This window comes from Oncorhynchus keta, unplaced genomic scaffold (assembly GCF_023373465.1).
Source record: "Oncorhynchus keta strain PuntledgeMale-10-30-2019 unplaced genomic scaffold, Oket_V2 Un_contig_833_pilon_pilon, whole genome shotgun sequence".
Classification (NCBI taxonomy): Eukaryota; Metazoa; Chordata; class Actinopteri; order Salmoniformes; family Salmonidae; genus Oncorhynchus; species Oncorhynchus keta.
The window spans coordinates 129,222-155,051 of NW_026289992.1; the positions used below are offsets into that span (position 1 = coordinate 129,222).

General features: G+C 45.7%; 1 protein-coding gene across 1 annotated transcript; it reads left to right on the plus strand.

The window, feature by feature from the left end:
• Positions 1–8,966: 8,966 nt before the first annotated feature.
• Positions 8,967–24,559, plus strand: si:dkeyp-73b11.8 (BPTI/Kunitz domain-containing protein). The gene is made up of 6 exons (XM_052512433.1): positions 8,967–9,114; positions 18,295–18,501; positions 22,242–22,418; positions 22,638–22,682; positions 22,917–22,995; positions 23,580–24,559. Exons 1-6 carry the CDS (start codon positions 9,045–9,047, stop codon positions 23,662–23,664), a joined length of 663 nt encoding a protein of 220 aa, XP_052368393.1. The 5' UTR covers positions 8,967–9,044; the 3' UTR covers positions 23,665–24,559.
• The last annotated feature ends 1,271 nt before the right edge of the window (positions 24,560–25,830 follow it).

Genomic DNA, 25,830 nt, shown 5'->3' on the forward strand with positions numbered 1-25,830 from the left:
AAATCTGAAGACACACTAGCCATTACAAGGACGTCAGAATCATAGCGCAGATGCATTGAGATTTCTCCAACGTGCAGCGGACACGTCGACGGGTGGAATTATGGAGATGTGGGGCTCTCCAAGTTGTCACGAGAAATCCAGCGCTTCAGAATTCCAGAAACTCCCACAGCATACAGAACAGTGGCATTACATACAGGCTATGCACCTCTCTCAAACTATGATGCACTTCAGTATTGTATTGTAATACTAGTCGTTGAATAGCCTACCATATGAATTCAAATTAAGATTTCATTACGGATAATTCTGTTTAAATATATTCAATTAATTATTGTACAAATATATATATATTTTTAATAATATAATATAAGAAATCTATACTTCATTGGCCACTTTGTTAGAAGAGATTTGTGTGCCTTTTCCCCAATGCCAACAGATACACACATATGCTGCAATGGTATATATGGTCCTTGGTCCTCAAGGGCACAACAGAGTTATTGAACCTGGGATCAGAGCATCATGGTCTTGGACGATAGTCTCCACTTACAGTACGTCCCTGGTCTGGGACGATAGTCTCCACTCACAGTACGTCCCTGGTCTGGGACGATAGTCTCCACTTACAGTACGTCCCTGGTCTGGGACGATAGTCTCCACTCACAGTACGTCCATGGTCTTGGACGATAGTCTCCACTCACAGTACGTCCCTGGTCTTGGACGATAGTCTCCACTCACAGTACGTCCCTGGTCTGGGACGATAGTCTCCACTTACAGTACGTCCCTGGTCTGGGACGATAGTCTCCACTTACAGTACGTCCCTGGTCTGGGACGATAGTCTCCACTTACAGTACGTCCCTGGTCTTGGACGATAGTCTCCACTCACAGTACGTCCATGGTCTGGGACGATAGTCTCCACTCACAGTACGTCCCTGGTCTTGGACGATAGTCTCCACTTACAGTACGTCCCTGGTCTTGGACGATAGTCTCCACTCACAGTACGTCCCTGGTCTTGGACGATAGTCTCCACTCACAGTACGTCCCTGGTCTGGGACGATAGTCTCCACTCACAGTACGTCCATGGTCTGGGACGATAGTCTCCACTTACAGTACGTCCCTGGTCTTGGACGATAGTCTCCACTCACAGTACGTCCCTGGTCTTGGACGATAGTCTCCACTTACAGTACGTCCCTGGTCTGGGACGATAGTCTCCACTTACAGTACGTCCCTGGTCTGGGACGATAGTCTCCACTTACAGTACGTCCATGGTCTTGGACGATAGTCTCCACTTACAGTACGTCCCTGGTCTGGGACGATAGTCTCCACTTACAGTACGTCCCTGGTCTGGGACGATAGTCTCCACTTACAGTACGTCCATGGTCTTGGACGATAGTCTCCACTCACAGTACGTCCCTGGTCTTGGACGATAGTCTCCACTCACAGTACGTCCATGGTCTTGGACGATAGTCTCCACTCACAGTACGTCCCTGGTCTGGGACGATAGTCTCCACTCACAGTACGTCCATGGTCTGGGACGATAGTCTCCACTTACAGTACGTCCCTGGTCTGGGACGATAGTCTCCACTCACAGTACGTCCATGGTCTGGGACGATAGTCTCCACTCACAGTACGTCCCTGGTCTTGGACGATAGTCTCCACTTACAGTACGTCCCTGGTCTGGGACGATAGTCTCCACTCACAGTACGTCCCTGGTCTTGGACGATAGTCTCCACTCACAGTACGTCCATGGTCTTGGACGATAGTCTCCACTCACAGTACGTCCATGGTCTGGGATGATAGTCTCCACTCACAGTACGTCCATGGTCTGGGACGATAGTCTCCACTCACAGTACGTCCATGGTCTGGGACGATAGTCTCCACTCACAGTACGTCCCTGGTCTGGGACGATAGTCTCCACTTACAGTACGTCCCTGGTCTGGGACGATAGTCTCCACTTACAGTACGTCCATGGTCTGGGACGATAGTCTCCACTCACAGTACGTCCATGGTCTGGGACGATAGTCTCCACTCACAGTACGTCCCTGGTCAGGGACGATAGTCTCCACTCACAGTACGTCCATGGTCTGGGACGATAGTCTCCACTCACAGTACGTCCATGATCTGGGACGATAGTCTCCACTCACAGTACGTCCATGATCTGGGACGATAGTCTCCACTCACAGTACGTCCATGGTCTTGGACGATAGTCTCCACTCACAGTACGTCCATGGTCTGGGACGATAGTCTCCACTCACAGTACGTCCCTGTTTGACTAAGTCTTGGTACCCCGTCTGATGACTAGAATCATGTAGCCTAACACACTAACAGCTGGGCTCTACTGACATGACTGAAGGGATTCTCCGTCACTATGGCCTGATGACTAGAATCATGTAGCACAGAACACAGAATTACACATGGAATAAACAAACGTACAGTCAATAACACAATAGAAAAAGTCTAGATACAATGTGAGCAAATGAGGTGAGATATGGGAGGTAAGGCAATAAATAGGCCATAGTGGCGAAATAATTACAGTACAGCAATTAACCACTGGAGTGATAGATGTGCAGAAGATGAATGTGCAAGTAGAGATACTGGGGTGCAAAAAGGAGCAAAATAAATCAAATAAATAACGATATGGGGATGAGGTAGTTGGATGGGCTGTTTACAGATGAGCTGCTCGGAAAGCTGCTCTGACAGCTGGTGCTTAAAGCTAGTGAGGGAGATATGAGTCTCCAACTTCAATGACTTTGCAGTTCGTTCCAGTCATTGGCAGCAGAGAACTGGAAGGAAAGGCGACCAAAGAGGAGTTGGCTTTGGGGATGACCAGTGAGATATACCTGCTGGAGCGCGTGCTACAGGTGGGTGTTGCTACCCCAAATGTATCTGACCCCAACCATATCTGCCCCCAATAATCTCTGACCCCAACCATCTCTGACCCCAACCATATCTGCCCCCAATAATCTCTGACCCCAACCATCTCTGACCCCAACCATCTCTGACCCCAATAGGGTTAAATTAAGGATATGATGTCATTTGTATGAAATTCGGGTAACACTTTAATGGAAGTGTTTGTGGAACACACAATGAATTCTTAATTTAACACATTAATAACGCCTACTAGCACATGAGCATTTAATCATTCTTATGTCAACAACTACAACTCTATGTAGTTTATAAGAGTGTTGATTCATCAACTCTATGTAGTTTATAAGAGTGTTGATTCATCAACTCTATGTAGTTTATAAGAGTGTTGATTCATCAACTCTAGGTCGTTTATGAGAGTGTTGATTTATCAACTCTAGGTAGTTTGAGAGTGTTGATTCATCAACTCTAGGTCGTTTGAGAGTGTTGATTCATCAAGTCTAGGTAGTTTGAGAGTGTTGATTCATCAACTCTAGGTAGTTTGAGAGTGTTGATTCATCAACTCTAGGTCGTTTATGAGAGTGTTGATTTATCAACTCTAGGTAGTTTGAGAGTGTTGATTCATCAACTCTAGGTCGTTTGAGAGTGTTGATTCATCAACTCTAGGTAGTTAGAGAGTGTTGATTCATCAACTCTAGGTAGTTTGAGAGTGTTGATTCATCAACTCTAGGTCGTTTATAAGAGTGTTGATTCATCAACTCTAGGTCGTTTATGAGAGTGTTGATTCATCAACTCTAGGTCGTTTATAAGAGTGTTGATTCATCAAGTCTAGGTAGTTTGAGAGTGTTGATTCATCAACTCTAGGTCGTTTATGAGAGTGTTGATTCATCAACTCTAGGTAGTTTGAGACTGTTGATTCATCAAGTCTAGGTAGTTTGAGAGTGTTGATTCATCAACTCTAGGTAGTTTGAGAGTGTTGATTCATCAAGTCTAGGTAGTTTGAGAGTGTTGATTCATCAACTCTAGGTAGTTTGAGAGTGTTGATTCATCAACTCTAGGTAGTTTGAGAGTGTTGATTCATCAAGTCTAGGTAGTTTGAGAGTGTTGATTCATCAACTCTAGGTAGTTTGAGAGTGTTGATTCATCAACTCTAGGTAGTTTGAGAGTGTTGATTCATCAACTCTAGATAGTTTGAGAGTGTTGATTCATCAACTCTAGATAGTTTGAGAGTGTTGATTCATCAACTCTAGGTAGTTTGAGACTGTGTATTCATCAACTCTAGGTAGTTTGAGAGTGTTGATTCATCAAGTCTAGGTAGTTTGAGACTGTTGATTCATCAACTCTATATAGTTTGAGAGTGTTGATTCATCAACTCTAGGTAGTTTGAGAGTGTTGATTCATCAACTCTAGGTCGTTTATAAGAGTGTTGATTCATCAAGTCTAGGTAGTTTGAGAGTGTTGATTCATCAACTCTAGGTTGTTTATGAGAGTGTTGATTCATCAACTCTAGGTCATTTATCAGAGTGTTGATTCATCAACTCTAGGTCGTTTATCAGAGTGTTGATTCATCAACTCTAGGTAGTTTGAGAGTGTTGATTCATCAACTCTAGGTAGTTTGAGAGTGTTGATTCATCAACTCTAGATAGTTTGAGAGTGTTGATTCATCAACTCTAGGTCGTTTGAGAGTGTTGATTCATCAACTCTAGGTCGTTTATCAGAGTGTTGATTCATCAACTCTAGGTAGTTTGAGAGTGTTGATTCATCAACTCTAGGTAGTTTGAGACTGTTGATTCATCAACTCTAGGTCGTTTATCAGAGTGTTGATTCATCAACTCTAGGTCATTTATGAGAGAGTTGCAGGTTCATTGCATAGCGTATGTCCAGTGTCCTGGATAAGAGGAGATATACCAAAGTATCAAAAGTTAAAGTATAAATGGTTCCACATAATTTACAAACGAAGCCTGTGTGTTTTGTGAGTCTGCCAGATCCGAGGCAGTATGGATGACCAGTTCTGTTGATGTGTGTGAATTGGACCGTTTTCCGGTCCTGCTAAGAATTACAAATTTAACGAGTACTTTTATGTGCCAGAGAAAATGTTATCAGTAAAAAGTACATTATTTTCTTTATTATTTTCTTTACATTATTTTCTTTAGGAATGTTGTCAAAAATATAAATAGTAAAGTAAATTACAGATACCCCAAAACACTACTTAAGTAGTACTTTAAAGTATTTTTACTTAAGTACTTTACAACTTCCCAAGTTCTCCCATATCACCCCGCTCTTCAACACACTCCACTGGCTTCTACAAGACCATGGTACTTACCTACAGAACAGCAAGAGGAACTGCCCCTCCCTACCTTCAGGCTCTGCTCCAACCCTACACCCCAACCTGAGCACTTTGTCCTGGCACCTCTGGTCTCTTGGCCCTCCCACCCCTACGGGAGGCAGCTCCCACTCAGCCCAGTCCAAGCTCTTCTCTGTCCTGGCACCTCTGGTCTCTTGGCCCTCCCACCCCTACGGGAGGCAGCTCCAACTCAGCCCAGTCCAAGCTCTTCTCTGTCCTGGCACCTCTGGTCTCTTGGCCCTCCCCCCCTACGGGAGGCAGCTCCCACTCAGCCCAGTCCAAGCTCTTCTCTGTCCTGGCACCTCTGGTCTCTTGGCCCTCCCACCCCTACGGGAGGCAGCTCCCACTCAGCCCAGTCCAAGCTCTTCTCTGTCCTGGCACCTCTGGTCTCTTGGCCCTCCCACCCCTACGGGAGGCAGCTCCCACTCAGCCCAGTCCAAGCTCTTCTCTGTCCTGGCACCTCAACGGTGGAACCAGCTTCCCCCTGAAGCTAGGACAGCAGAGACCCTGTCCAGCTACCCCTGACACTAGGACAGCAGAGTCCTTGTCCAGCTTCCCCCTGACGTTAGGACAGCAGAGTCCTTGTCCAGCTTCCCCCTAACGCTAGGACAGTAGAGACCCTGTCCAGCTTTCCCCTGATGCTAGGACAGCAGAGTCCATCTTCCCCCTGAAACTAGGACAGCAGAGTCCATCTTCCCCCTGAAACTAGGACAGCAGAGTCCCTGTCCATCTTCCCCCTGAAACTAGGACAGCAGAGTCCCTGTCCATCTTCCCCCTGATGCTAGGACAGCAGAGACCCTGTCCATCTTCCCCCTGATGCTAGGACAGCAGAGTCCATCTTCCCCCTGATGCTAGGACAGCAGAGACCCTGTCCATCTTCCCCCTGATGTGAGGACAGTAGAGTCCCTGTCCATCTTCCCCCTGAAACTAGGACAGCAGAGTCCCTGTCCAGCTTCCCCCTGATGCTAGGACAGCAGAGTCCATCTTCCCCCTGATGCTAGGACAGCAAAGTCCCTGTCCATCTTCCCCCTGATGCTAGGACAGCAGAGTCCCTGTCAATCTTCCCCCTGAAACTAGGACAGCAGAGTCCCTGTCCATCTTCCCCCTGATGCTAGGACAGCAGAGTCCCTGTCCATCTTCCCCCTGAAGCTAGGACAGCAGAGTCAATCTTCCCCCTGAAGCTAGGACAGCAGAGTCCCTGTCCATCTTCCCCCTGATGCTAGGACAGCAGAGTCCCTGTCCATCTTCCCCCTGATGCTAGGACAGCAGAGTCCCTGTCCATCTTCCCCCTGAAACTAGGACAGCAGAGTCCATCTTAAAGATGAATGTACTGACTATGACTGGTCCACCTAGCTATCTGGAGATGAATGTACTAACTATGACTGGTGCACCTAGCTATCTGGAGATTAATGTACTGACTATGACTGGTCCACCTAGCTATCTGGAGATGAATGTACTGACTATGACTGGTCCACCTAGCTATCTGAAGATGAATGTACTGACTATGACTTGTCCACCTAGCTATCTGGAGATGAATGTACTGACTATGACTGGTCCACCTAGCTATCTGAAGATGAATGTACTGACTATGACTGTGTTATGTGGTTGTCCCACCTAGCTATCTGGAGATGAATGTACTGACTATGACTGGTCCACCTAGCTATCTGAAGGTGAATGTACTGACTATGACTGGTCCACCTAGCTATCTGGAGATGAATGTACTGACTATGACTGGTCCACCTAGCTATCTGGAGATGAATGTACTGACTATGACTGGTCCACCTAGCTATCTGGAGATGAATGTACTGACTATGACTGGTCCACCTAGCTATCTGAAGGTGAATGTACTGAATGTACTGACTATGACTGGTCCACCTAGCTATCTGAAGATGAATGTACTGACTATGACTGGTCCACCTAGCTATCTGGAGATGAATGTACTGACTATGACTGGTCCACCTAGCTATCTGGAGATGAATGTACTGACTATGACTGGTCCACCTAGCTATCTAAAGATGAACGTACTGACTATGACTGGTCCACCTAGCTATCTGGAGATGAATGTACTGACTATGACTGGTCCACCTAGCTATCTGAAGATGAATGTACTGACTATGACTGGTCCACCTAGCTATCTGGAGATGAATGTACTGACTATGACTGGTCCACCTAGCTATCTGAAGATGAATGTACTGACTATGACTGGTCCACCTAGATATCTAAAGATGAATGTACTGACTATGACTGGTCCACCTAGCTATCTGGAGATGAATGTACTGACTATGACTGGTCCACCTAGCTATCTGAAGGTGAATGTACTGAATGTACTGACTATGACTGGTCCACCTAGCTATCTGAAGATGAATGTACTGACTATGACTGGTTCACCTAGCTATCTAAAGATGAATGTACTGACTATGACTGTGATATGTGGTTGTCCCACCTAGCTATCTGGAGATGAATGTACTGACTATGACTGGTCCACCTAGCTATCTGAAGATGAATGTACTGACTATGACTGGTCCACCTAGCTATCTGAAGGTGAATGTACTGAATGTACTGACTATGACTGGTCCACCTAGCTATCTGAAGATGAATGTACTGACTATGACTGGTCCACCTAGCTATCTGAAGATGAATGTACTGACTATGACTGCTCCACCTAGCTATCTAAAGATGAATGTACTGACTATGACTGTGATATGTGGTTGTCCCACCTAGCTATCTGGAGATGAATGTACTGACTATGACTGGTCCACCTAGCTATCTGAAGGTGAATGTACTGAATGTACTGACTATGACTGGTCCACCCAGCTATCTGGAGATGAATGTACTGACTATGACTGGTCCACCTAGCTATCTGGAGATGAATGTACTGACTATGACTGGTCCACCTAGCTATCTGGAGATGAATGTACTGACTATGACTGGTCCACCTAGCTATCTGGAGATGAATGTACTGACTATGACTGGTCCACCTAGCTATCTGAAGATGAATGTACTGACTATGACTGGTCCACCTAGCTATCTGGAGATGAATGTACTGACTATGACTGGTCCACCTAGCTATCTGAAGATGAATGTACTGACTATGACTGGTCCACCTAGCTATCTGGAGATGAATGTACTGACTATGACTGGTCCACCTAGCTATCTGGAGATGAATGTACTGACTATGACTGGTCCACCTAGCTATCTGAAGGTGAATGTACTGAATGTACTGACTATGACTGGTCCACCTAGCTGTCTAAAGATGAATGTACTGACTATGACTGGTCCACCTAGCTATCTGAAGATGAATGTACTGACTATGACTGGTCCACCTAGCTATCTGGAGATGAATGTACTGACTATGACTGGTCCACCTAGCTATCTGAAGATGAATGTACTGACTATGACTGGTCCACCTAGCTGTCTAAAGATGAATGTACTGACTATGACTGGTCCACCTAGCTATCTGAAGATGAATGTACTGACTATGACTGGTCCACCTAGCTGTCTAAAGATGAATGTACTGACTATGACTGGTCCACCTAGCTATCTGAAGATGAATGTACTGAATTTACTGACTATGACTGGTCCACCTAGCTGTCTGAAGATGAATGAACTGACTGTAAGTCTCTCTGGATAAGACTTGTCTGATAACATATTACTGCTACCTAAACAGCACCAACAGATCTGGGACCAGGCTTACATATCCTTACTGCACTTCCTGTTGGGGTGCAGCCCTGGTATCAGTGATGAGTACGAAGGTCAGCAGAGATGATGTGTAAACATCCCCCTCCCATCGCAGTTTACAACCGTCACTCATTCTGCTGGAGACTGGAGAGACACAGACAGCACCATGAAACAACTGGTCATATGTGGGGCTTTAGTTTTTGCTACATTCTACATGGTTCACAGCGAAGTACCAGGTAAGTTCAATCATTTAGTATGTCTGTGTGCATATACCTCAGTCACCGTCTTGTCACTCTCAGGTAGGTGCTGTTCTGTTTGTACATCTGAAATAGAGTTTGATTTGAAGACTTTAATAAATCAGTAGTCTGCTAAAGGGGTCTTAAAACTGTTCTCTTACCGCTTCATTGTAGCATCAGACGTTAGTTTTGAGTTTTACTCCTCTTCCATTTGAAATAAGGGAGGCTTGTCTTTGCTTCCCTTCACGTCCAGTTGAGTTTGGGCGGGAGAGCAATTTGATTCAGTATTTTTAAAAAACATGGAATAATTTACACATTATTTATGAATTTAATCAATGAATTAAGTTACTAATGTGCTATTTTCAATATTTTACCCATTGTAATATTCTGCAGTTAGGGGAACACTGTATGGAACTGAGAGTACAAAGGTTGTCATTCAAATCGTTTATGATCCCTGAGAGTATCACTCTGACAACATGGCGGTTTCACTGACAGGCGAAGGTTTCACTGACAGGCGAAGGTTTCACTTTAGATCAAGACCTAATAAGACAGACCTTTTGGGCCCTCACCAGTTGGACTCTCACCAGTTGGACTCTCACCAGTTGGACTCTTACCAGTTGGGCCCTCACCAGTTGGGCCCTAACCAGTTGGACTCTCACCAGTTTGTCTCTCACCAGTTGGACTCTTACCAGTTGGGCCCTCACCAGTTGGACTCTCACCAGTTGGACTCTCACCAGTTTGTCTCTCACCAGTTGGTCTCTCACCAGCTGGGCCCTCACCAGTTGGTCTCTCACTAGTTGGTCTCTCACCAGCTGGGCCCTCACCAGTTGGGCCCTCACCAGTTGGTCTCTCCCCAGCTGGGCCCTCACCAGTTGGTCCCTCACCAGTTGGTCTCTCACCAGTTGGACTCTCACCAGTTGGACTCTCACCAGTTGGACTCTCACCAGTTGGACTTTCACCAGTTGGACTCTCACCAGTTGGGCCCTCACCAGTTGGGCCCTCACCAGTTGGTCTCTCACCAGTTGGTCTCTCACCAGTTTGTCTCTCACCAGTTGGTCTCTCACCAGTTGGGCCCTCACCAGTTGGTCTCTCACCAGTTGGTCTCTCACCAGTTGGGCCCTCACCAGTTGGGCCCTCACCAGTTGGTCTCTCCCCAGCTGGGCCCTCACCAGTTGGTCCCTCACCAGTTGGTCTCTCACCAGTTGGTCTCTCATCAGTTGGTCTCTCACCAGTTGGACTCTCACCAGTTGGACTCTCACCAGTTGGACTCTCACCAGTTGGGCCCTCACCAGTTAGGCCCTCACCAGTTGGTCTCTCACCAGTTGGTCTCTCACCAGTTTGTCTCTCACCAGTTGGTCTCTCACCAGTTGGGCCCTCACCAGTTGGTCTCTCACCAGTTGGTCTCTCACCAGCTGGGCCCTCACCAGTTTGCATCCCTGAATAATACAGACAGACTAGCTTGTCTTAGACATACAGTATACCACAATGTTTTGTTGTGTATAAGACAAGCTATACAACATTAGTCCGGATCTGTTTTTAGGAGAAGCTTTTCCAGCCATAGCAGTAGCATGGGGAGCAGGAACTGCAACACCACCGCAGTGCTGCTCTGGTCCTAAACCTACTGTTATGGTGTCTGTAACCTAGTGCCACGGTGTACATCTGAGAGTCTGCGATGAAAGGTGGTGGCTCTGATGAAAGGAGGTGGTTTGTTTTGGAAGTCGTCCTGCAGTTAAGGAGTGAGTGTTTACAGAAAATGCTCCTTCCTGTATTTGAGATGTTTTCTGACCCTATAAGGCTTCTGTTGTGGTGCCTGGCAGATCCAAACACTGCACACTTTGTATGGAAGACATGCAACAAGTACATCAGTACAGGAAATCACTGTCAAACAGGTACTATAAGAACAATCATTGTAATAATAGCGATATATTGAGCAATAGGAGTATATTCCAAGAATGGCCTCAAAAACCTCATTCTAGCCCAGCCTGGGAACCCAGCGAATTGTTACAGACCTCAAAGGACTACTCCTCCATTTTGAACATTTGGGTTGTTATTATGACGTATTTAGTGATGTCACGTTGTTCTATTTACAGTTCTGTTGACCTGTTGGAAAACGCTTCTCTGTGACTAATTAAAGTAGGATCCCAGAGATGACTAATGCAAGTAGGCTCCCAGAGATGACTAATGCATGTAGGCTCCCAGAGATGACTAATGCAAGTAGGCTCCCAGAGATGACTAATGCAAGTAGGCTCCCAGAGATGACTAATTAAAGTAGGATCCCAGAGATGACTAATGCAAGTAGGATCCCAGAGATGACTAATTAAAGTAGGCTCCCAGAGATGACTAATTAAAGTAGGCTCCCAGAGATGACTAATTAAAGTAGGCTCCCAGAGATGACTAATGCAAGTAGGCTCCCAGAGATGACTAATTAAAGTAGGCTCCCAGAGATGACTAATTAAAGTAGGATCCAGGAGATAACTAATGCAAGTAGGATCCCAGAAATGACTAATTAAAGTAGGATCCCAGAAATTACTAATGCAAGTAGGATCCCAGAGATGACTAATGCAAGTAGGATTCCAGAGATGACTAATGCAAGTAGGATCCAGAGATGACTAATGCAAGTAGGATCCAGAGATGACTAATGCAAGTAGGCTCCCAGAGATGACTAATTAAAGTAGGCTCCCAGAGATGACTAATTAAAGTAGGCTCCCATAGATGACTAATTAAAGTAGGATCCCGGAGATGACTAATGCAAGTAGGATCCCAGAGATGACTAATGCAAGTAGGATTCCAGAGATGACTAATGCAAGTAGGATCCAGAGATGACTAATAGCTAGTGGATGACGAGGGGATGGTTGGACTGTGGCTAGTGGATGAGGAGGGGAGGGTTGTGGCTAGTGGATGAGGAGGGAGGATTGGACTGTGACTAGTGGATGAGGAGGGGAGGGTTGGACTGTGGCTGGTGGATGAGGAGGGAGGGTTGGACTGTGGCTAGTGGATGAGGAGGGGAGGGCTGGACTGTGGCTAGTGGATGAGGAGGGGAGGGTTAGACTGTGGCTATTGGATGAGGAGGGGAGGGCTGGACTGTGGCTGATGGATGAGGAGGGGAGGGTTGGACTGTGACTAGTGGATGAGGAGGGGAGGGTTAGACTGTGGCTAGTGGATGAGGAGGGGAGGATTGGACTGTGACTAGTGGATGAGGAGGGGAGGGTTGGACTTTGATTAGTGGATGAGGAGGGGAGGGTTGTGGCTAGTGGATGAGGAGAGGATGGTTGTGGCTAGTGGATGAGGAGGGGAGGGTTAGACTGTGGCTACTGGATGAGGAGGGGAGGGTTGTGGCTAGTGGATGAGGAGAGGAGGGTTGTGGCTAGTGGATGAGGAGGGGGGGTTGGACTGTGACTAGTGGATGAGGAGGGGAGGGTTGTGGCTAGTGGATGAGGAGAGGAGGGTTGGACTGTGGCTAGTGGATGAGGAGGGGAGGGTTAGACTGTGGCTAGTGGATGAGGAGGGGAGGGTTGTGGCTAGTGGATGAGGAGCGGAGGGTTGGACTGTGGCTAGTGGATGAGGAGGGAGGGTTGTGGCTAGTGGATGAGGAGTGGAGGGTTGGATTGTGACTAGTGGATGAGGAGGGGAGGGTTGGACTGTGGCTAGTGGATGAGGAGGGGAGGGTTGGACTGTGGCTAGTGGATGAGGAGGGGAGGGTTGGACTGTGACTAGTGGATGAGGAGGGGAGGGTTGGACTGTGGCTCGTGGATGAGGAGGGGAGGGGAGGGTTGGACTGTGACTAGTGGATGAGGAGGGGAGGGTTGGACTGTGGCTCGTGGATGAGGAGGGGAGGGGAGGGTGGGACTGTAGCTCGTGGATGAGGAGGGGAGGGTTGTGGCTAGTGGATGAGGAGAGGAGGGTTGTGGCTAGTGGATGAGGAGGGGAGGGTTGGACAGTGACTAGTAAATGAGGAGTGAAGGGTTGTGCCTAGTGGATGAGGAGGGGAGGGGAGGGTTGGACTGTGATTAGTGGATGAGGAGGGGAAGGTTGGACTGTGGCTAGTGGATGAGGAGGGGAGGGTTGGACTGTGGCTAGTGGATGAGGAGAGGAGTTTGGATTGTGGCTAGTGGATGAGGAGGGGAGGGTTGGCCTGTGGCTAGTGGATGAGGAGGGGAGAGTTGGACTGTGGCTAGTGGATGAGGAGGGAAGGGTTGGACTGTGGCTAGTGGATGAGGAGGGGAGGGTTGTGGCTAGTGGATGAGGAGGGGAGAGTTGGACTGTGGCTAGTGGATGAGGAGGGAAGGGTTGGACTGTGGCTAGTGGATGAGGAGGGGATGGTTGGACTGTGGCTAGTGGATGAGGAGGGGAGGGTTGTGGCTTGTGGATGAGGAGGGGAGAGTTGGACTGTGGCTAGTCGATGAAGAGGGGAGGGTTGACTGTGGCTGGTGGATGAGGACGGGAGGGTTGTGGCTAGTGGATGAGGAGGGGAGGGGAGGGTTGTGGCTAGTGGATGAGGAGGAGAGGGGAGGGTTGTGGCTTGTGGATGAGGAGGGGAGGGGAGGGTTGTGGCTAGTGGATGAGAATGGGAGGGTTGAACTGTGGCTAGTGGATGAGGAGGGGAGGGGAGGGTTGTGGCTAGTGGATGAGGAGGGGAGGGGAGGGTTGTGGCTAGTGGATGAGAATGGGAGGGTTGAACTGTGGCTAGTGGATGAGGAGGTGACAGCTGAACTGTGGCTAGTGGATGAGGAGGGGAGGGTTGGACTGTGATTAGTGGATGAGGAGGGGAAGGTTGGACTGTGGCTAGTGGATGAGGAGGGGAAGGTTGGACTGTGGCTTTTTTTTTTAAACAGGGTTAAATATGATGTTGTAGTAAAGCTGCAGTCCACAGGGGGGCACTGTGTCACTGTCAGAATTTTCAGTATGTGCTTCAGTCTGAAAACTTGGCATCATTCTGTCCTGCTGGCTTCAGGACCAGCCAGTTAAACACAGCCACCCTCAAGAAGGTGGAGGTTTGGCACATACTTACTAAGTAATCCCACATTTTGGATTATACTAAATAATCCCACATTTGGGATTATACTAAATAATCCCACATTTGTAACATTTCTGAACACTCATATCGACATTTTTTTTTTCACCAATAACAACTCTGCCTCGCCCCTAATGTAATGGGAAGCTCTCCTTGCATATCTGAGGGGGGAAATCATATCCTTTAGTTCAGGTGCTGGTCAAATGTATAAGGCTCAAATAGATTCATTGGAGAAAGAAATTATAGATCTGGAAAATGAACATAGTATAACGTTTGACAACTCAACTCTATAAAAATTAGACTCAAAGTGATTGGAATATAACACCCTGAAGACCCATAAAGCGGAAAACGCTCTTAGGAAAACAAAAACAAAACTACTACGAACATGGAGATCAAGCAAGGAAGTTGCTAGCTTGGCAGATAAGGTGAGAGGAAGCGAGTAGAGTTATTGGCTCTACTAGCTGCCCAACGACACAGTTGTTCACAGTCCTGAGGAAATGTATCTAGTCTTTAGGGACTTTAATGAGACATTGTACAAGTCTGAAGGGGCCCCTGCCACAATGCATGAGTTTTTGAACAAACTCAATCTACAAATGTTAACTGATGAGGATAGAGAGCACTTGGAAAAAGAGATGACATTCCGAGGAAATTAGGGATTCCGTTTTCAACACTGCTGGGGAAAATCACCAGGGTTAGACGGATTCCCTATTGAATTCTAACGATCCAAAACTAACTCAGCCTCTTTGCAGTATGTTTAATTATGTTTAATTATGTTTAATTAGAGGCAGAAAAGCTCCCAGACATACTTGAACAGACACTGATCATAGTTTTGGTCAAACCTGGGAAAGATCCTCTGCTTTGTGGGTCGAATAGACTACTATCTCTATTGAACACTTCATAGAAGATTCTTGGAAAACTCATTGCTCTTAGACTAGATAAGGTTCTTCCGGACTTGGCTGATATGGACCAAACAGGCTTTTGTAAGAAACCGCTCATCTCCTGATAATATCAGAAGATTATTTAATATTATGCACTATGTGGAGAATGACCAAGAACCTGCAGTGGAGGCTTCATTAGATGCGGAAAAAGCTTTTGACCGCATGGAATGTTTGAAGTTTTCCAGAGGATGAATATTGGACCTAAGTATGTTGGTCTGATTAGATTGCTGTACAAATGTCCAGTATCTCAGATCTTGACTAATGGAAACATTTCCTCACAGTTTTCCTATCACGTGGCACAAGGCAGGGTTGTCCCGCTAGTCCTCTCCTTTCTTCTTTGGCTATAGAGCCACTGGCAGCTTTTAGATCTCATCTCATCCAATCATAGTGTTCGTATAGGTGGGCGTGAACATCTTGTCTCGCTATATGCCGATGACATTTTGCTTTAGCTCACTAAACCAGAAATGTCACTCCGGGCATTAGTTCACATCCTGAAAGAATATGGGACCTTTTCAGGATATAAAATACACCTATTGAAGAGTAGAATTATGCCTCAGAAAATGACACATCTTTGATTGCAAATTCCTTCTGAAATTATTGAAACATATCAACTATACTCTACTTATCAAAAAGGTTGGAGTAGAATTGGATAGATGGCAGAAGTATTGCTGAGTGATGACATTGGCTGCGTTTCAAACTCATGAAAGACACACCCTCATCCACTTACCCTCGCCTTATGCCCCTTGGGGAATCCCCACGGCCATCTTTGTCGTCGGTCCAAATGGTTAGCCAAGCAAGGGAAGTTGGTAACGTAAACCCCTCAGCCCTCCTTTTTTGATCGAGTTTGCGAGTGTACAATTGTGTTCTCTCCGGGGCCTGAGGCGCCCCATAATTCAATTTGCAATGATTGTACATCCGCTAAGAAAAGTCAGCCAAAACTTAAAACCAACTACTAATGACGGCTCAAACACGTATCATAAAAGTAATTTTGTTTTTGTTTGGTTATCTTTTGAAAACGTTAACTTTCCCTGACATCACACTTATACATTGTAATTTTGGACTTACCTGATGTAGGAGGATGGCTAACACGTCTGCGGATGCGCTGTCTTCTAGCCAAGATATGAAATGCATCCTAATTGACTGTAGAGCATTTAAAGGCAACCACAACAGTTCCATGACGACTCACAAAACAACCCTGGGATGAACGTGTGACACATTTCCGACCAAGAACGGTCCATTTAAAATTAATTCAGTCGTCCCTCGTCCCTCGCCCCTCGTCCCTCGCCCCTAGCCTAATGACACCACTGGTTCCAGGCCGAATGACACCACTGGTCCCGGGCCTAATGACACCACTGGTTCCAGGCCTAATGATGCCACTGGTCCCGGGCCTAATGACGCCACTGGTTCCAGGCCTAATGACGCCACTGGTTCCAGGCCTAATGACGCCACTGGTCCCGGGCCTAATGACGCCACTGGTCCCGGGCCTAATGACGCCACTGGTTCCAGGCCTAATGACGCCACTGGTTCCAGGCCTAATGATGCCACTGGTCCCGGGCCTAATGACGCCACTGGTCCCGGGCCTAATGACGCCACTGGTTCCGGGCCTAATGATGCCACTGGTTCCAGGCCTAATGACGCCACTGGTTCCGGGCCTAATGACGCCACTGGTCCCGGGCCTAATGACGCCACTGGTCCCGGGCCTAATGACGCCACTGGTTCCGGGCCTAATGACGCCACTGGTTCCAGGCCTAATGACGCCACTGGTCCCAGGCCTAATGACGCCACTGGTTCCAGGCCTAATGACGCCACTGGTTCCAGGCCTAATGATGCCACTGGTTCCAGGCCTAATGATGCCACTGGTTCCAGGCCTAATGACGCCACTGGTCCCTGGCCTAATGATGCCACTGGTTCCAGGCCTAATGACGCCACTGGTCCCAGGCCTAATGATGCCACTGGTTCCAGGCCTAATGATGCCACTGGTTCCAGGCCTAATGATGCCACTGGTTCCAGGCCTAATGACGCCACTGGTCCCAGGCCTAATGATGCCACTGGTTCCAGGCCTAATGATGCCACTGGTTCCAGGCCTAATGATGCCACTGGTTCCAGGCCTAATGATGCCACTGGTCCCTGGCCTAATGATGCCACTGGTTCCAGGCCTAATGATGCCACTGGTTCCAGGCCTAATGATGCCACTGGTCCCTGGCCTAATGATGCCACTGGTTCCAGGCCTAATGATGCCACTGGTCCCTGGCCTAATGATGCCACTGGTTCCAGGCCTAATGATGCCACTGGTTCCAGGCCTAACGATGCCACTGGTTCCAGGCCTAATGACGCCACTGGTTCCAGGCCTAACGATGCAAATGGTTCCAGGCCTAATGATGCCACTGGTTCCAGGCCTAACGATGCAAATGGTTCCAGGCCTAATGATGCCACTGGTTCCAGGCCTAACGATGCAAATGGTTCCAGGCCTAATGATGCCACTGGTTCCAGGCCTAACGATGCAAATGGTTCCAGGCCTAATGATGCCACTGGTTCCAGGCCTAACGATGCAAATGGTTCCAGGCCTAATGATGCCACTGGTTCCAGGCCTAACGATGCAAATGGTTCCAGGCCTAATGATGCCACTGGTTCCAGGCCTAATGATGCAAATGGTTCTGGGCCTAATGATGCCACTAGTTCTGGGCCTAATGATGTCTTCTAACCCCCATCCCCTCCCTCCCTCCCTCCCTCCCTCCCTCCCTCCCTCCCTCCCTCTCCTCTCCTCTCCTCTCCTCTCCTCTCCTCTCCCTCTTTCCCTCCTCTCCTCTCCTCTCCTCTCCCTCCCGCTCTCCCTCCTCTCCTCTCCTCTCCTCTCCTCTCCTCTCCTCTCCTCTCCTCTCCTCTCCTCTCCTCTCATCTCATCTCATCTCATCTCATCTCATCTCACCTCTCCTCTCCTCTCCTCTCCTCTCCTCTCCTCTCCTCTCCTCTCCCCTCCCTCCCTCCCTCCCTCCCTCCCTCCCTCCCTCCCTCCCTCCCTCCCTCCCTCCCTCCCTCCCTCCCTCCCTCCTCTCCTCTCATCTCCTCTCCCTCCCTCCCTCCCTCCCTCCCTCCCTCCCCCTCCCTCCCTCCTCTCCTCTCCTCTCCTCTCCTCTCCTCTCCCTCCTCTCCTCTCCTCTCCTCTCCTCTCATCTCATCTCCTCTCCCTCCCTCCCTCCCTCCCTCCCTCCCTCCCTCCTCTCCTCTCCACAGAACACTGTTTACTACCACAGGATGAGGGTACAGCTCCAGCCTCAACAGCAGAGGACTTCCAGATCATGCTGTATTATGACGCAGCTAAAGACCTGTGCTACCCCTTCAAGTACCTGGGGGAGGGCGGCAACGCTAACCGCTTCACCCTGGAGAGGCTCTGTATGAGGAACTGTTCTGCCAAGGCAGAGGAGATCTATCCCGTGGATGGTGAGATAGCACACATTTAATCATTAATATAGGTAGTATACCAGAACCAGACCCTGTCCTCTAATATAGGTAGTATACCAGAACCAGTCCAGTCCCTGTCCTCTAATATAGGTAGTATACCAGAACCAGTCCCTGTCCTCTAATATAGGTAGTATACCAGAACCAGTCCCTGTCCTCTAATATAGGTAGTATACCAGAACCAGTCCAGTCCCTGTCCTCTAATATAGGTAGTATACCAGAACCAGTCCAGTCCCTGTCCTCTAATATAGGTAGTATACCAGAACCAGTCCCTGTCCTCTAATATAGGTAGTATACCAGAACCAGTCTCTGTCCTCTAATATAGGTAGTGTACCAGAACCAGTCCCTGTCCTCTAATATATGTAGTATACAAGAACCAGTCCCTGTCCTCTAATATATGTAGTATACCAGAACCAGTCCCTGTCCTCTAATATAGGTAGTATACCAGAACCAGTCCCTGTCCTCTAATATATGTAGTATACCAGAACCAGTCCCTGTCCTCTAATATAGGTAGTATACCAGAACCAGTCCCTGTACTCTAATATAGGTAGTATACCAGAACCAGTCCAGACCCTGGTCCTCTAATATAGGTAGTATACCAGAACCAGTCCATGTCCTCTAATATAGGTAGTATACCAGAACCAGTCCCTGTCCTCTAATATAGGTAGTATACCAGAACCAGTCCAGTCCCTGTCCTCTAATATAGGTAGTATACCAGAACCAGTCCAGTCCCTGTCCTCTAATATAGGTAGTATACCAGAACCAGTCCCTGTCCTCTAATATAGGTAGTATACCAGAACCAGTCCAGTCCCTGTCCTCTAATATAGGTAGTATACCAGAACCAGTCCAGACCCTGGTCCTCTAATATAGGTAGTATACCAGAACCAGTCCCTGTCCTCTAATATAGGTAGTATACCAGAACCAGTCCCTGTCCTCTAATATCGGTAGTCCCTGTCCTCTAATATAGGTAGTATACCAGAACCAGTCCCTGTCCTCTAATATATGTAGTATACCAGAACCAGTCCAGTCCCTGTCCTCTAATATAGGTAGTATACCAGAACCAGTCCCTGTCCTCTAATATAGGTAGTATACCAGAACCAGTCCAGTCCCTGTCCTCTAATATAGGTAGTATACCAGAACCAGTCCAGACCCTGGTCCTCTAATATAGGTAGTATACCAGAACCAGTCCATGTCCTCTAATATAGGTAGTATACCAGAACCAGTCCCTGTCCTCTAATATAGGTAGTATACCAGAACCAGTCCAGTCCCTGTCCTCTAATATAGGTAGTATACCAGAACCAGTCCAGTCCCTGTCCTCTAATATAGGTAGTATACCAGAACCAGTCCCTGTCCTCTAATATAGGTAGTATACCAGAACCAGTCCAGTCCCTGTCCTCTAATATAGGTAGTATACCAGAACCAGTCCAGACCCTGGTCCTCTAATATAGGTAGTATACCAGAACCAGTCCCTGTCCTCTAATATAGGTAGTATACCAGAACCAGTCCCTGTCCTCTAATATAGGTAGTATACCAGAACCAGTCCAGTCCCTGTCCTCTAATACAGGTAGTATACCAGAACCAGTCCAGTCCCTGTCCTCTAATATAGGTAGTATACCAGAACCAGTCCCTGTCCTCTAATATAGGTAGTATACCAGAACCAGTCCAGTCCCTGTCCTCTAATATAGGTAGTATACCAGAACCAGTCCAGTCCCTGTCCTCTAATATAGGTAGTATACCAGAACCAGTCCAGTCCCTGTCCTCTAATATAGGTAGTATACCAGAACCAGTCCAGTCCCTGTCCTCTAATATAGGTAGTATACCAGAACCAGTCCCTGTCCTCTAATATAGGTAGTATACCAGAACCAGTCCCTGTCCTCTAATATAGGTAGTATACCAGAACCAGTCCCTGTCCTCTAATATAGGTAGTATACCAGAACCAGTCCCTGTCCTCTAATATAGGTAGTATACCAGAACCAGTCCCTGTCCTCTGATATAGGTAGTATACCAGAACCAGTCCCTGTCCTCTAATATAGGTAGTATACCAGAACCAGTCCATATATCAGAACCAGTCCAGACCTTGGTGTTCTGTAAGTCGCTCTGGATAAGAGCGTCTGCTAAATGACTTAAATGTAAATGTAAATGTACACATTCAGCACAGTCAATCCTATTGGTAGATACAGACGTAGTAGGTGGACACAGTGTTCTGTTCATTAAATCCTATTGGTTGATACAGACGTAGTAGGTGGACACAGTGTTCTGTTCATTAAATCCTATTGGTAGATACAGACGTAGTAGGTGGACACAGTGTTCTGTTCATTAAATCCTATTGGTAGATACAGACGTAGTAGGTGGACACAGTGTTCTGTTCATGAAATCCTATTGGTGGATACTCATAATACCCAATATAGTATAACCCATTTAAGACCCCACACTTGTAGTGTGTAATGTCTGTCAAGACAGTCTGCAGATAAAGTGGACATAGAATTCGATGTCTTGTGGCATGGCCATAAACAATGACTTATTTTGGCATGGCCATAAACAAGGACTTTGGAGTAACAGTTTTACAGAGGAAGAGGTTTTTATTGCCCCTGCTATGACTATATTGGGTAGTGGGTGAGTGTTTGTGTAAGAGAGAGAGAGAAAGAGAAGAGAGAGAGAGAGAGAGAGAGAGAGAGAGAGAGAGAGAGAGAGAGAGAGAGAGAGAGAGAGAGAGAGAGAGAGAGAGAGAGAGAGAGAGAGAGAGAGAGAGAGAGAGAGAGAGAGAGAGAGAGAGAGAGAGAGATTTGTTTTTACTGTCGTCTAGTGTTGGGTTTCTTGAGGTTTACCATCTAAATGTGAGGCAGAGGTCATCCATAGTGTCTGAAACGAGAAGAGTAACTGATTCAACACCTACTGCTGATGTCAGGGTTTACACCAGGACTCCCCAATATGCTCCCCACCGTCTAAATGTATTTGGCCCCCTCAGTTTTCTGAGCAAATGTAATGTTTGGGACTATCAAATCACCAAGATATTCCCAAACATAAAAAGAGAGTCGTATGTGATCAATGTTTGAAATGATTCTGTTGTTGTCCAATACTATGTCTGTTTGGGATTCTTGAGGTAAATTCGCACAAATGATTTATAACTGTGTTCCGGCCCCCGGCCATCTGCTCAAGGTAAATTCGTCCTACGGCTGAATTTAGTTGACGATCCCTGGCTTACAGTATCTAAGCACTAACGCAACTCTGTACTCGTGTGCAGCAGATGATTTACGTGCGTTGCAATGTGCCACCATGTGGCAAAACATAGTAACAACACCCAGAACAATGCCATTGCGAGGACAACTTTGTTCATGGGTTGAACCTACACTGGAATCACAACACTGAAGTGTTTTTTGTGTGTGATTAATGCTTTGTCTCTCTCTCCCTACCCCAACCCCAACCCTAACCCCAACCCCAACCCTAACCCTAACCCTTCCCCCTGTACAGAGTCTAAAGCCTGCCACTTCAAGAACCTACACAGGAATCACAACACTGAAGTGTTTTTTGTGTGTGATTAATGCTTTGTCTCTCTCTCCCTACCCCAACCCCAACCCTTGTCCTTCCCCCTGTACAGAGTCTAAAGCCTGCCACTTCAAGAACCTACACAGGAATCACAACACTGAAGTGTTTTTTGTGTGTGATTAATGCTTTGTCTCTCTCTCCCTACCCCAACCCTAACCCTAACCCTTCCCCCTGTACAGAGACTAAAGCCTGCCACTTCAAGAAGGCTCTGGGTGAATGCTTCGGCACCTACCTGCGTTATTTCTACGACCCCATCCATGAGAAGTGTAAGAAGTTTCACTGGACTGGCTGTGTGGGGAACGGGAACAGGTTCATCGACCATCATGCCTGCAACGCCACCTGTGCTGGGATTCATGGTGAGATGACATGAGATGGCATAACATAACACGCAAAATGACACAGCATAAACGAATTAATCGTGAATCATGAAATATCCTACTTTAGAGGTTCTACAAATATTTTTGTAGTTTTCAATGCCACATGACACTGAAAAAACACATGAATGTAATGTTGAATAATTAAATGATACTGTATTCATAATAATCTGATTTAATAATCTGATGTTTTGTCATCAGATGAAGGTAGTGAGGATGAGGAGTATGAGCCCGATACTCCTATTGGTGAGTAGAGATACAGGTCTATATACTCCTATTGGTGAGTTGAGAGATTCACTACATGACCAAAAGTATGTGGACTGAAAGAGGCTGAAATAGCCAAATCCACTAATTTGAAGGGGTGTCCACATACTTTTGTCTATATAGTGTAGGTCTATTCAACAGTTTTGATATTTTATTAATTAGTTGTTGTTATGTTGTTGTTAACAAAAAAAACTCACGTTATTCTGCTTCCTGCAGCCCTGATTCTGGGAGTGGTGTTGGGGATCACGGGAGGAATCATTATTGGAGTCGTTATTTTCCTGGTGATACAGAGCAAGTAAGTACACTGTTCATTATTCTCTGATATAGTACAGTACACTGTTCATTATTCTCTGATATAGTACAGTACACTGTTCATTATTGTCTGATATAGTACAGTACACTGTTCATTATTCTCTGATATAGTACAGTACACTGTTCATTATTCTCTGGTATAGTACAGTACACTGTTCATTATTCTCTGATATAGTACAGTACACTGTTCATTATTCTCTGATATAGTACAGTACACTGTTCATTATTCTCTGATATAGTACAGTACACTGTTCATTATTCTCTGATATAGTACAGTACACTGTTCATTATTCTCTGGTATAGTACAGTACACTGTTCATTATTCTCTGATATAGTACAGTACACTGTTCATTATTCTCTGATATAGTACAGTACACTGTTCATTATTCTCTGATATAGTACAGTACACTGTTCATTATTCTCTGATATAGTACAGTACACTGTTCATTATTCTCTTTAATTAAAAATATAATAATAATTAAAATAATTTTTACAGAATGATTTTTTGTTGTAATTTGTCTTAATTATACTACAAATAACTAACTGCTCTTTTATATCAAATATCAGTAAGAATCACAAACGTGCACCAAAGAAAGTGACAGAAGCCAAGATGGAGACACCACTGCAAGAGGAGCCAATTGAGATGGCATAGAGAAGAGAACACAGGAATGACTGGAAACACCATAGAAATGAGAATGACTAGAGCGCATGATCCCATTCTAGTCCACTTTCCATTTGAAGTGTACCCATGCCAGTCATTGTATTTCTAGGGGAAACACCAGGCAGGGCCCTCGCCTGAATGGCCCCTCTCAGGTTGATTTAATAGAGGAATGTAGATCATGTTTCCCATCATGTGTTGTTATCAGATTATTCACAAATCCTTGTTCCTGGGTTGGAGGAGTGGACAATGAGAGAGTCATATGGTATCTGCCTTCTCCCTCACTAATGCAGGCCAGGCTATTTTCCTCATGGTTATGTTTAAAATGACTCTCAATTATCTTACAACATGTATAAGGCTTTCTGCACTCTCGTCTTTTACAATATGACTTCTGTTTTTATTTCAGGTATATTTGGTAGCTGCTCCACGGGGCACTATTGTTTATTAATTAGATTACGGCATGGTGCGCTTTTACTGAACTCCTCAGTGGGCAAACAGGGTTCTTCTGATATTCCCATAGTTCTTCATGTGGAATGTGTGTTTTATTTTACGTGCTTCATTCTGTTTATGTTTGGTCTGTATCAACATTCACATTGGTTTTGTTCCAACTACTGTATGTAACATTATTGTAAGGCATGATGTGAGAATGAACCAAAACACTGTTTAAAAATATATATATATATATATTATGGGACAGGTTTTACCCACAGAAATAGAATGAATAGAACTGTCATCCCCATTCAAGTAAATTGTGCCATTATGGGACTGAGATGATGTCATCCTCCTGGACTGGCAGCCATTTTGAGTGTACCCATAAGGAGCAAAGCAGGAAGTAAAAGCAGGAAGTAAAAAAAAGCAGGAAGTAAATAAAAACAGCGAGTCAATCTGTGCTGTGATGTTGTTGTTGTGAAATTCCATATACATTTTGAAGGATACATATTCAAATGTGTTACAAAAATAAATTAACACAGATAAACACAAAAATGAAAGATGTGCATAACTTAAAGGGGAATGGAGCTGTGTTCAAATACCGAATAATCATACTAACTGCAATAACCATACTATTTGTGATGTAAATGTAGTATGCTTATTGTTCATAGTATGGATACTCATAGCTGTCAAAGATTGTGTGAAACCTTCATATGATGGTATTCCAGTGAATTTCAGGCATAACCATTACAAAGGATCAGAAGTCTAGATGGCTTACTACATTTTAACCCTCTTATTAGAAAAACCCAGAAGAAGCTAAATCAATGGCTACAGAGGGACTTATCTTTAAAAGGTAGAGTCCTAAAAACCAAGGCTGAAGGTATCTCTTATATCTAAAATTAGCAAGGAGATAGACCAGATGCTTTTCAACTTTCTTTGGAGAAACCGTACCCATTACATTAGAACAACTGTTGTAATAACTTGTGAGTATGGTGGACTGAATTTTCTGGACTTTACTACTTTAAATTATACTTTTAAGATCAATTGGATAAAACAATTCCTAAGAAGACCCACTTCTATCTGGAATTGTATTCCTCATCATGGCTTCTCTACTTCTGGTGGCCTTAACTTCATGTTGTTTTGCAATTATGACCTTGACAAAATTCCAGTGAAACGTTCTGCTTTTCATCGGCAGGTTTTCTCGTCATGGTCCTTAATTTATAAACATAATTTTTCTCCACACAGATATTATATATGGAATAATCGGGATATATTGTAACAAAAATACTTTGTTTTTAGAATATTGGTTCTGAAATAATAGCCTATTGGTGAGCCAACTGGTAAATGCAGAGGGTCTTTTACTCAGGTCCCTGTAACACCTAAAGATTTTGCAATTGTTTTAGATGCCATTCCCTCAGGTGTTGCTATGTTATTCAGGAACGGGTCAAGACCTGACCTTCAGAGCCTACTTTCTATTGACCCTGTTGACTCATCAGTAGGAAAGATTTGTTTCTCTTTTGGTCCATTCAACAACAGAGCAATACAAACCTTTTTTTCTGCAGGATGTTGTCATGCCTTCTTGGAATGGATTTATTGATAATATCTGTTGGGAAAACGTGTGGATGTTGTCACACACATACCTACCTACTTGTTAACAAAATTAAGGAAGTTTCCTTTAAAATGGTTTGTAAATATTATCCTGCCAACCACTATATGAAGAAGTTTAAGGAA

Coding starts and splice junctions, on each gene's coding strand:
- si:dkeyp-73b11.8 (XM_052512433.1), top strand. CDS start 9,045: ATGAAACAACTGGTCATATGTGGGGCTTTAGTTTTTGCTACATTCTAC. Junction 22,419..22,637: donor CACCTGTGCTGGGATTCATG/GTGAGATGACAT, acceptor TTTTGTCATCAG/ATGAAGGTAGTGAGGATGAG. Junction 22,683..22,916: donor TGAGCCCGATACTCCTATTG/GTGAGTAGAGAT, acceptor TGCTTCCTGCAG/CCCTGATTCTGGGAGTGGTG.